This window comes from Eleutherodactylus coqui, chromosome 4 (genome assembly GCF_035609145.1).
Source record: "Eleutherodactylus coqui strain aEleCoq1 chromosome 4, aEleCoq1.hap1, whole genome shotgun sequence".
Classification (NCBI taxonomy): domain Eukaryota; kingdom Metazoa; phylum Chordata; class Amphibia; order Anura; family Eleutherodactylidae; genus Eleutherodactylus; species Eleutherodactylus coqui.
The window spans coordinates 218,527,255-218,540,165 of NC_089840.1; the positions used below are offsets into that span (position 1 = coordinate 218,527,255).

At 42.3% G+C, this 12,911-nt stretch overlaps 1 protein-coding gene across 1 annotated transcript in view; it reads right to left on the bottom strand.

The window, feature by feature from the left end:
• Positions 1-502: 502 nt before the first annotated feature.
• PTEN (phosphatase and tensin homolog) overlaps positions 503-12,911 on the bottom strand; it is a 65,654-nt gene continuing 53,245 nt past the window's right edge. Inside the window, exons 8-9 of the mRNA XM_066600765.1 lie at positions 7,663-7,890; positions 503-5,055 (exon numbers count right to left, since the gene is read on the bottom strand). Of these exons, the coding sequence (XP_066456862.1) occupies positions 4,870-5,055; positions 7,663-7,890 (414 nt within the window). The 3' untranslated portion in view covers positions 503-4,869. The remainder of the gene's footprint in view (positions 5,056-7,662; positions 7,891-12,911) is intronic.

Consider the following 12,911-nt stretch of genomic DNA (forward strand, 5'->3'; position numbering starts at 1 on the left):
TTTAAGGAATTTAAGAATGATCTAGGAACAGAACACTGATTAGTCTCTTCTATAACTCCATACATTGTGTGGGAACAGGTGAGGGGTACATATAAAAAACACACAGAATTGTGTCATCCATTACTACAGCACACCAGCTTTACAGGAGAGGGGTTGTCTGGTTACTGGACAACCCCTTTTTCAATAGGACCCCCTGTGTGAAAACCATAAACGGATATACTTACCCCTCAACTGCCGCTGGGATCCAGTGTTGCGGTACTGGCGATTCATGTGACATGTCACAGGAAATCATGTGACCGCTGTAGCCAATGACAACTTAAAGCATCACGGCGCTCAGGATGTAAGTGCCGATGCCAGAACAGGTGGTGATGCTACAGCCTCTCATTGGCAGTCATAGGAATCACCAGGACCACAGCACTGGATTCAAGTAGCCACGCAGGGGTAAGTATATCTGCTTATTATTGTCACAAGGGGGGGGGGGGGGGGGGGGGGGGGGGGGGTATTGAAAAAAAAAGTTGTCTAGTAACCAATCAACTCCTTTAAAGTGTGCCTACGGGTGGCTTGGAAACTTTACCAGCCCTGATTGATAAACAAACTTTAGTCTTCTGCCTTTAAAGAGGCTGTCCAGTTGTAAACTGATGGGCTATCCTTAGGCAAGCCCATTAATAGTATGCCGCCCAAGATCCCCACTGCTCAGCTATTTGCTGGGCTGGTGCGCACTCATGCGCTGAGCTAATTTCTGCAGGAAGCAGACAGCTCTATTTCCACTGCAGTGGCCAGGCTTGGTATTACAGGCAAAGTTCCAATGCATTTCAAGCTTCACACAGATTAAGTGCTGTGGCCTTCGGCAGGAGGCCCCCGCTAATCTACTATTGGTAACCTATTTTAAGAATCAATAGTTTACAACTGGACGACAACTTTAAAAAAAAGGAGCCTTCTAGGAGATTCAGGCTGCTCTAAACTGACTGGCTTCCTCGTTACAAACTTTACTCTGAAAAACTGCTGTATTTTATGCACTTTGAATATAAGCCAGAAAGAAGAGTTGTCTGGGAGCGTCCCCTGCCAGCATCATTAACAGGTCTTTGCATATACATTCCTAGCTCATTTTTAAACTAGGTTTTATTTTGAACCAAAGCAGTATTTCAAACTGTACAGAGGAAGCCTGTCAGCATTTCATGTTCCCATTGTTCAGGCAGCATAAGGAATCTCTGGACAGCTTCCCTTTAGGCCTCCTTCACATGGGCGACAAAGTCACGCGAGTTTGTGGTGTTGCTACAAATCGCATGTGAAGCCCATGCTTTCCTATGGGTTCCTTCACACATGCAATGTTTTGTAGCATGCAACAACCCAACACAAAAACCTCGCGAGCCCAGCGATATGCCTGAGACACGCGAGGTTGTGTAGCCCATGTTTCTCTATGGAGCCTTGCTCTTTGTTGCATCACATGAACATTGTTTTCGTGCGGTGCAACTTTGACAGTAGCAAATGCTACTGTCAAAACTATAATCTAGGCCCTAGCTGCAGAAAAAAAAAGGAAAAAATTACACATACATCACCTTAGATGCACTGTCAGCCCAGCCGCAGTTTCTTCCTGGGTCCTGGCACTGATCTCTGCTGTTCCGAGGATTCAAAAATCCCCGCCTCCTGAAAGCGCTGGCTGTGATTGGGTGACGCTTAGCCAATCACAGCCAGTGCTTGATGAATGGCAGTGAATGAACCAAATCACAGCCATTCATCGAGCACTGGCTGTGATTGGCTGACTCTTAGCCAATCACAGCCAACAATTACAGCAGCCAGGGATTTTTCGATCCCCAGCCAGAAGATGATGAAGATGATGATCAGTGCCGGGACCAGGGGAGAAGCTGCTGCGGCGCCCCAGACAGTGCGGGAGAGGTGATGTATACTTTAAATTTTATTCTTCTTCAGTTACAGCTTAATTTCGGGGTAGGGCTTATATTTCAAGCCCCCTCCCGAAAATCCTCGCATGTGATGCTACAAAATCGTGGTATTGCCGAGAGAAGACGCTGCGTTATCGCACTCTGCAGCAATGCGATACTGCTGCGAATTTCTCACGGCGATGCTGTGTCGCCCGTGTGAAGGAGGCCTTAACTGAAATGAACGATTTCCATCATGATTTAAGTAAGGAGTCTTGTTTGGTCTACCACTGACTGAAATTTTAATAGGGTATTTTTACATGGGACGATTGTTGGGTGCCCAACAGCCATCCCAGCGATTTTCGCTCCTATGCTTTACACGGGATCAATAATTGCTCACTGAGTGAATGCAGACCACGGAGATCTTTCAACTGCCCGCCTCCATTCACAGTAAACAGGCAGTCGTTCATAGATGGACTGCCTATTTTAATGGACCAACAGTTACTTGGTTTTTAGCTCAGCTAAAAATCGAACAACCACCTGTGTACGATTCTGACTCCTTGCTATGTCCGGTCCCGTGTTCACACGGGACGACAGACGCCCGTAAACGCTCATTTCAGCCCGTGTGAAAGTACTCCCAACTCAAAGGAATCACATAAAATGCTGGTATAGAAGTCAAGACTAGGAGTTCCAGGCAGGCAGACACATACAGGACTGGCATGTCTGTTGTGACAGGTTTTCAAATACAAGGCAGTTTCTGCATTAGACTGTTCAATCTTGTTAATGCCCAATATGAAAACTAATAATCTAAAGCAGGTGAAGGTACAAAACCAACTTCCCAATTCTAAGTGCCAGTCAGACCAGAAAATCTACCACTGGCATACCAGTTGATTAAATATCTATTTCCAAATACTTAAATTTGAATGATAACTTCCATTGTTAAATAGGACAAAAAAGTACATTTAATGAAACAGAATAAAACAGGATTTTACACTGCTGTAAAATGTACTTATTTTAGTAAAATATCAACATTTATATTTGAATTGTAGATTTAAAGCTTGAGAAAAAAAAACGTAAAAAAACAGCAGCAGTGGTAAGCTTAAATATTTTGTAGCCTGGCATGCAAAGAAAAATAAAACAAAAAAACATTGCCACATTAATAAATTGAGTACCAGGCTAGATTTGCCATATATGTGAATTATTGAACACTGCCAGTTGAGAAATCTAATATTTTTAATAGCAAACTACATAGAATATTTGGGACACTTTATATTTTAGATATACATTTTTTTTTTATATCTGTGCCGTGTTGAAACTTTTAAAGCAACACTGACTTCATAACCATGTGTATTGTAAATAAAAAAAAAACAAAAATATATATGTATATAAAAAAAAGAAAAAAAAAAAAGACATTGAAGCTACTAAACATTCTTCAAGTAAAATTCCCTAACAGTTAATGACATTAAAAGTGTGCAAAACTGCAAAACTCATTGTAATAGAATGTGTAAGGTCAAAAAGGTGGACACCTAGGCAATTTTAAGTAATTATCTTTCCTTTTCTTCCTTCTTTTCAGAAAGACTGGTTAGACTCATACATATACATCCTGTATTGTTAAAGTAGTTTATATTCGGCGAGGGGGGCTTGTGAAGAACACAAAAAAAACAAAAACAAACACCAGAGGCTTGCAGGCAGCACTTGAAGCATTCACAGCAGGTATATATATATATATATATGATTGGAAATGAATGCAATAAGTTGAATGGGTTAACCATGGCAAACCAGAACGGTCTTCAAGCTAATTTATTGCATTGAGATTCTCTGGCAAACCAGATGGTTAAGATCCAAGATCTTAGCACTGGCCTTGATCAATACAATGGATGAAAACCATCAAAGTGGCCTTCTGAAGTGAAGGAAAGCTCTAGGAGTTAATAAAAGGGGATTCCTTTTCTTTAAATCTGATGAATTTCATTAAAGGACGACTGGTCCTTACATCTGTACGAATGAAACATTGCAGCTCTTGACTTTTATACGCGACCCTGTTGGCATTAGAACTGTGTGGGCCTGCTTGTGAAGATTTGGATGGTTCGATCCTGTACCTCTTTAAAGAACCGCTCCCTATAGCTGCCTTTTCTAGCACCATTATGATAAAAAATAAAAATAAAAAATTGGGGGAGAAAAAAAAAAAAAAAAAAATGCACAAAACAATAAGCAGCGACAGTGGACAATTCCTTATATGTTCAGGATTTACTGCAGCATGCTAAACAAAGAGCATGTAATATAGTTTGAGATGCTGTATGAATCAAGCTGGAAGTAGATTCAGTTTTAAATATTCACTATCCACCGCATTTAATACATACGTACAACAAAATAACCCTCGCACATCTCTTAGCCGAATACAAACGTTATCTGTTGCCACAATGGCTGTGAAGAGGCAGGAGGTGAACCTTGTATTTCACAAAGCACACAATTAACTTCAGTTGGTGAAAGGGAAAGAAAATAAAAAAGGGAATAAAACTACGCATACACAGCTCCACTTGAAGAAAAAAAAAAGGGGGCGGGGAAAGGAAGAAAAAAAAAAAAAGCTGGAATAAAATGGGAAAGTGCCATCTTTATTTATCCTAAGATTTAAATGTCCTTTTGACACGAAAAGGATATTTACATAACAATGCTACGTAACCTTTTCTGAAATTTTACTGTTTTTTTTTTTTTTTCCTCTTTTTTTCTTTTTCTTTTTTTTGTATGTTTTTTTTTCCACTGGACAGCAGTGCCAAAAACCCTGTGGGGCAAAATAATATTGGTCAAGGAAAGAAAATAATTGCTCCTATGGTAGGCTGACAATGCCATTTTAAAAAGGTCCTTTTCAGTTTATTCAAGTTTGTCTTTTCTGTGGTTTTAATTCCCTCGATTTAAAAAAACAAAAAAAAAAACACAAAACAAAAACCAAAATAAAAAAAATAAGTAAAAATAAAAACAGGAAAAAAATTAAGGAAAATATTCAGACTTTCGTAATCTGTGTAATCTGATCTTCATCAAAAGGTTCATTCTCTGGGTCAGAGTCAGTGGTGTCAGAATATCGGTAATGATCAGGTTCATTGTCACTAACATCCGGTGTCACAGAAGTGGAGCTGCTAGCCTCTGAATTTGAAGATTCTTCTACGGTTTTTGTGAAAAATAGCTTCACCTGAAATCAAAATAAAACATGTTGAGAATGTGGTCTACAAATTAACACCATAAAGAGACATTAGGAAAACCATGAAGACAGTCCAACACATCTGCTTTTACTTAGCCAAGTGATCTGGAGACATTGGTGACACTACTAGAATAGCAAATTTTGGTCAATATGTTGTGTTTAGAATTTCTTTTTTAAATTACATTTAAAAGAACATTTTGAAAAATCTGCAAGTTCTACAAACTTTAATTTTTTTACTTGTATAATTACAATTATTGGACATCTGGTCAAGGTTATTTATGTTGCCATTTTGTAAATGTCAAAAGTTTTGGGTGTCAAAAAGCCTTTTTTCTAATTTTGAAGAAAATATCCAAAACCTAACCCAGCCACATGGTTATGTTATCGACAAAGTACAGCATTAGTAACAGCTATGTGCCACTACCAAACCTGGAAAAATGGGACGGTGTGGAGAAAGAGGCGATGACCGACTCCACTATACCACAAAAACACTTCATGGATTCGCTCAAAAACACGTTTGAAGAATGGTGCTGGACGGTGGGCTCCCTACAAGGTTACCGGGGAAGAACAAGGGTGTGTTTCAAGTAACTCGAGAATTTGCGACGCAGACCAGGGAAACCCATCCGGGTGCCAGGCTACTGATGTTGTCTGTGGCGAGAGAGATTGCCTGCGCTTTTTACTAAGATGCATAAAACGTGGAACATGGAAAGTACGTTGAACAAACACCGGCATATTACACATTATGGAGAATGTAATGCAACTATTCAAAAAAAGCCACCTTCTAGGGATCCGTGAACGTCACTGGACAGGGAATGGATACTTTACCAGCAGGGATTTCAGTCTATTTTGATGCCATGTTGCTTTTGCAAGCCCTTGAAGTCCAGAAAACAGAGGGCCCCCTCAAAAATTACTTCTGTTTTGGAAACTATACCCTGCAGAGAATTCATCAAGCAGTGTAATGAACGCTTTGACACCACAGATGTCTGCTGGCAGCCGTTAATATTGGGCCATGAAAAGCTACATTTCAAAAACACATTAGCCCAAATATTTTTTTTATTTTCCCAAGGGGCCATGTGAGAAAGAGCACCACAACATTTCCTACCCAATGTCTTCCAAGTACAGAGACGTCTCACATGTGGGCATGAACTGCTGTTTGGATACACAGCAGGGCTCAGAATGAAAGGAGCAGATTTTGCTTAAACAATTTTCAAAAGCCATGTGGCATTTCCAGAGCCCGTGAGGTACTAATACAGTGGGAAACCCCAAACCACAAGAGAACCCAATTTAGAAACTACACCCTTCAGGGTATTCCTCTAGGGATAGGACTAGTAGTTTTGTTTGGAGTCTTACTCGTATGCCAATTTAAACTGTGGATGCCTCCATGCGAGCAGTGGAGTACATCAGGGCTGTCATTCGTTCCCCCATTTTAGAGGGAGGGGGACAACTATTCCATTCTTGTACAGGTTTAATTTCTGTAGCATTTACAGCATGCTAGAAATAAAAGGCTACCTTTATTCTACAGGTCATCATTACAGAAATCGCTAAATTAACGTTTTACCACTTTTGCTCAAGATACATTTCTTGCATCGTCATATGGAGACTATTTTCTCTATGGTGTTGCACGACGGCTTTGTTTTTTTTTTTGCGGGATGACTTGGCGTTTTCATTGGCACCATTCTGCAGCTCATACAGCTTTTATCTTTTTATTGTTTTTTTTGGGAGGCAGCATAATCAAAATCAGCAAAATTTCACATTTTTAATTTATTTAAGGGGTGCACCGTACGAAATACTAATGACTATATACTATGGGTCATTGCAAACGTGGCGACAGCGATTTGGTAAGTTTTTGCATTTTCTCCACAGCAAGTTATGTTTTATTTGACAAACAGTTTATAATTTTTACACGAACACAATTATTTTTTTAACGACATTTATCCATCCCACAAGGGGACTTAAAGATGTGATTATTTAAGTAATATGCTGCATTACTTGTGTAGTGCAGTGTATTATATCTGGCAGTGAGATGGCAGACCCAGAGGCTCTTTGACCTCAGGCTACCATGGCAACCACTAGCACCGCTCAATCGCATACTGAAGCCGATAGGCAATGGCAGCTCCAAAGCCTTAAATGCTGTGTTTCATGGGAACTGCGGCATTTAATGTGTTGAGTAGCCAGGACCAGAGTCAACTCTGATCCCAGTGATGGCAGCAGAAGCCTGGCTGTCAATTACAGCCACAATCACGCTCTGGTTCTACGGGGGCTCAGCTTCTGAATTTCCTTGTAACCAGAGCTATTACATATATGTATGGCGGGATGAAGGAACTACTGCCCTGCTGCGCTGTACATGTACGGTGTGTGTTGGGAAGAGATTAGTCATAACAGTCAGTGCTTTTATTTTTTAATAAATTTGTTCTTGAAAAATAAAAGCTGTGCTGCAACTGGATGCTGGAGGCAACAACATTGGTTGTGAGATTGAGTTGCTGGAGGACAGCCATGAAAACAATTAAAAGGAACTGTGCTTTGACCACCATCTTGAGTGGTAACAGAAATCCAAACAAAAAACTTAAGACGTATAGCATAAAGAAAGGAGTCCAGACTTACTTTGAAGTTTGGTGAGAAGTATCTGTTGGCCTTGTCTTTGTTAGCTTTATCTAGGTCGTTTTTTGTTAATGTGAGGGTGAGATATTCCTTATCATTGTCTGAACGTTCGGTACTGTATATACCATCAAGTTCTTGCTCGCCAACTAATGTTCCATTCTCTACTTTCTCCGAATATTCATCTGGACCAGGTACAAAGAATGTATTTACCCAAAAATGAAACATCTTTTCCTAAAAGCAAAGAAAAACAACGCAATTACAAAATCAGAAAACATGTCATGAACTTGGCAAATTTGGTACGATGCTAGACAAGTATTAATTGCTATTGGGCTCAAGACGTCAACAATCTTACAGGGTTGTGTGGCAGATAGACCTCCAAATGAGGATTATAATTTTGTTGTCACACAGATGTCCACGGCGCTTGAAAGAACACTCACTGCCTGCCTACAGGTCTTCACAGGCAGCAATTAGACTGTTCAGTGACCTTTCAGACTTCTTGCCAGTACTTTTGACAGCAGCTGTGCAGTCTGGGGCTTGTCGGGATCCATTCGGAAACAGATCAGGCACATCTCTAAGAATCCATTACCGGGGGAAAATTAGATCCCAGTCATGGACACCACGAATTTTGAGACCACTTCCCACTGTGGGGTACACATGGGTCTCGAATTAAAACAGTCTCTGAATAAATGGACTGGAAACACGACATTTACCTTGGTAAGCTATTCATTTTATTTATTACATGTTGATATCTGTAAGAAACACTATTCATACTAATTTATAAAAACACAAATTGTTGGCAAAATGAACCTAACTTTAGATTTATATGAAGAATAAAAAAATGCCGATCCCTTCCCCCTTTTGGGACGACACATCCTGCAATAAAGTCGTTAAGTTATCAAACTCCACCACTCCCTGGCCTTAGGCCGCCTGCAGATGGCCGGGTCGGATCCGGCTGCGAGAATTCTCGCAGTGGGACCCGACCTGAGCCCCTGCAGAGAGCAGGGCGGCACTCACCTGCTCCCACGGCGCTGTATCTTTCATGTGCCGTCTGCCGGGCAGACAGCACATGCGCAGACCGGAGCTGACGAGTGACATTTCGCAGAGATAGAGCGTGCCACGATTTTGTGCAGACAAATCGAGTCCATCTGCATAGGATTGCATATTGTAATGCAATCCTATGCAGGCGTGTACGGGCAAAAATTCTGCGGGAAATCCCGCTACGGAATTTCCGCCCGTGTGCAGGAGGCCTTACACACAATTAAAAAGTTACAATCTGTGCGATAGTAAATGAAAAGGGAATGCAGAATAATGCTCTCCGCAACTATAGCAGAGGCTCCGACGCATAACACATTTCTAATGTAGTGGCCTCTACTGCATCCACATTGCATCAGAGCAGATCACTAGGGGGACTGCTGGACTTTTGGTGGTCAATCGACTTTCTTTGTTCAGATTGTGCAAATTCCCTGAAGGGCCAGTTACATGGAACGATTAGTGCTCAAAATTGGTTGAAACAAAATTGAGCTACCTTACAGTAAATGATTTTTTTGCACTAATGCGGGACGATTGTGGCTCAATTTTGTTCGTTTCAACCATTTTTGATCAATAATTCTCCAATGTAAATGGCCCTTTAGATGAAAACAGACAGCAAACACAAATAAAAAAATTGGATTTTTTAAAATAAGTCTCCGCCCACCCAAAAAATAAAAATTACTAAATGTGACCCATAAAGAGATGCTCCATTATATGCCTTGTTAAGGGAACCCGTCACATCCCCACAGCACCATAAACTTGAGTTATGGTGCAGTTGGGGAACATAAGTAGCCAGGTGATGTATTTTTTTGTATACTCATCCCTTCCCTGAATCCATCAGTTACCCCCTCTGAAGTCTGACTTTTCAGTGCCCCATGCACACAGTCTCACATAGACTTGCATGGGACTGTGTAAAGTCAGATTTTCATGCCATGTGCAGACTTCAGATAGGAACGGTGCCAAATCACAGAAGCGGGCAAGTAAAAATACATCAACCAGGCTCCTTGTCATGTCCCCTAAAAACACCAGAACTTAAGAGTTTATGGTACTGTGAGACGTGACAGCTTCTCTTTAATTGCAAAACTCCACCCAGGACTTTGGTACAAACTTTGCTAATCCGCTTCCAACACCTTACATGGCCGCCTCCATTACTAGTTCTCGCAAGCGCTCATATTCTGGCCGTTTCCTGCATTAAAGGGGTTCTGACATTAAAAAAAAATTTTTCACTCACCTTGCCTGGCTAGGACCGATCGCCAGGCATGTTCCCTCCAGCCGGCATCTTTTTCTGTGGCTTCTAGAAGCAGAGCAGGAGTGGTCAAAATCGCTTCCTGCTCTGCTCCGTCCGTCACTTTCGAGGTGAATGGACGGGCCGCCCACAGGAAGCACGTCACAAGCAGTGCTTGCTGTGGGCGGCCCGCCCGCCCTGGCTGAACTCCGAGATTCTGCGCGTGCGCAGTGGAGACACGGCCCGTCCTGACTCCTGTCAGAGGGCACCTCTCCACTGCGCATGCGCGCGATCCCGGAGCGGCGCGGCTCGTGGAGGAAGAAGAGGAAGAGCAGCGCCTGCTGGGAGATGACCCCCCTGGGAGATGACCCCCCCCCCCCCCCCCCCCCCCGATGTCAACAACAACAGGAGACAAGGTAAGTATTATGTTTTTATGTTTTAGCAGCCATTAAACCGTGGGTTTCCTGTGTCCATTAGGCAGACCAGGGAACAATGGCTGCTAAAGCATAAAAACATTATTCATGTCAGAACCCCTTTAATCCATCAATAACTGCTGTATCAAGCCCTACTGATTTGTAACTGGTTCAGCTAGATCTTGTGAGAACTAGCAATAAAGTTATTTTTTTACAGAATGGTGAACACTGCAAAAACAAAACCAGAAGAATCTATGGCGCTGTTGTGCTTTTTTCCTCACACCAATTTAACCCTATTTAAAAAGTTAGTGATTAAATGACATACAACTCGCCCCGCAAGGATGCTCAGGAAAGCCAGAATGAACAAAAACTGTCCCTTTAAGGGGTTGTGCCGAGATTTAGAATTATCCTATGTTCACAGTCTACCCATCTGATCGGTGGGGTTCCAACTGCAAGAACTTCCATCAATCACAAAAATGGGGGTTCAGAAGTTTCCAGAATTTATAGAATAAAAAACATATGCGCTACAGCTCCATTCATTTCAATTGGACTGCCAAAGAGCAGAGTTCAAGGGTCCGGCTAGCTCTGACAGACCCACTGAAACGAATGGAGCAACAGCCTGCATGTTAGATAGTTACACAGGACCACCTTTATCCTAATGAGGGAGTCCATGGGGGTCAGACCCCACAGGTTAGAACCTTTTAGTCATTGGGTAATCCCATCAAGAGGTTTTGCCAAGATTTATTTAGTTAAAGGGGTTGTCCCGCGGTAGCAAGTGGGTCTATACACTTCTGTATGGCCATAATAATGCACTTTGTAATGTACATTGTGCATTAATTATGAGCCATACAGAAGTTATCAAAAGTTTTTCACTTACCTGTTCCGTTGCTGGCGTCCTCGTCTCCATGGTTGCCGTCTAATTTTCGCCGTCTAATGGCCAAATTAGACGCGCTTGCGCAGTCCGGGTCTTCTTATCTTCTCAATGGGGCTCCGTGTAGCTCCGCCCCGTCACGTGCCGATTCCAGCCAATCAGGAGGCTGGAATCGGCAATGGACCGCACAGAAGAGCGGCGGTCCACGGAGGGAGAAGATGCCGGCAGCCATCTTCAGCCGGTAAGTAAGAAGTCACTGGAGCGCGGGGATTCAGGTAAGCGCTGTGCGGATTTTTCTTTAGGTCCCTGCATCGGGGTTGTCTCGCGCCGAACGGGGGGGGGGGGGGGGTGGGAAAAAAAAAAACCGTTTAGGCGCGGGACAACCCCTTTAAGTCTTTCCTATTCCAACCTACCAGCTCACAGACGGACAAATAAGCATGTGACCGTGTTCCTTTAAATTAGGAGTTTTAAAGCATGAGGTGTGTGTGCAGCCGTGTGTAAGTGACCGGATCTATATAAGCCAACAAGCTATTAATGATTTGCTTTAAGGGTATGGCGAAGAAGTGACCAAAAGTCTTGGCTAGCTGCAGTTTACTAATGATTGAAGCGATTGACTGTGCATAAGGGCCAATCAGTGGGCGGTGCACCTGCAGTTACAACCATCGGCCACTACACATTGGTCAGAGCTATCAGCTTCCACTTTATACCCCTGTATATTGCAGCACCGATAGCAAGTGGCCGAATTAGCTGCTTGGTCAGGGTTCTGAGCTGCGGAACCTAGCTGATCTTGAAGATAGTATTTCCCTGGAAACCCCCTTTAAGTCAATAGGCAGCCCAGCATTTTGTGGTGATCCGCATGCAATTATCGAAGACAACCACAGCGAGCACAGATAACTCTTAATAATCTGGAAAATTTGTTTACTCTTTTGTGTCTTAATTCATACACATGAACCTACAGTATATCAGTAGTTTGATGCAACCTGTGGATTGTAAGGTCATCAAAAGAATTTAGTCACGAGTCAGAGGTCGCCCTTAAACTACGGCTTGGATCTATTTCACAGCATGTGCTTGTAAGCAGCTATGTAAATATTTAATCCAGTTTTAAGCAAGTGGAGGTCCAAACATAACCGATAAGGACCTTTCCCACAGGATGGCAGGACGCAGTCTAATCCGCAGCTGCAGAATTCCACCCCAAAATCCGCAGGCGTAACTGGATTTTAATGCATAATTGCAGCCAGATTTTAAGCCGTTTTTCAGATTCACCTCAGAACCAGCAGCTAGCCTTGCGGATTTTGGTGTGGCATTTACTGCTGCTTGCAGTGCGTTGAGCGGCCTACTCCGTCATGTGCGAAAGTTCCCATATGCAAATGTAACATACACCATCTGTTAGGTTTACGGCCCATTACGTAATCAACAAAAAGAGCAAAACTACTTACCCCTTGGTATGTGTTTTTAGTTACCCCCCTCCCTGTTCCTTATTTTGCTATTTGAATGAAGTGTTATATTGAAGTTTATAGTTTTCAAACTTGCAATCTTTAGCCCCCCTGCGTGGGGAATGAAGACTTCTAAAATGCCATTTAATTCCGCAAAAATATTCAATAAAACGTTGAAACTAACACTAAAAAAAAGTCTACTGGATTCTGTAGAGCAGTGGTCTGCACCCTGTAACTTCCCAAGTGTTAGCTATCAAGGCATGCTGGGACTTGTAGTTTTC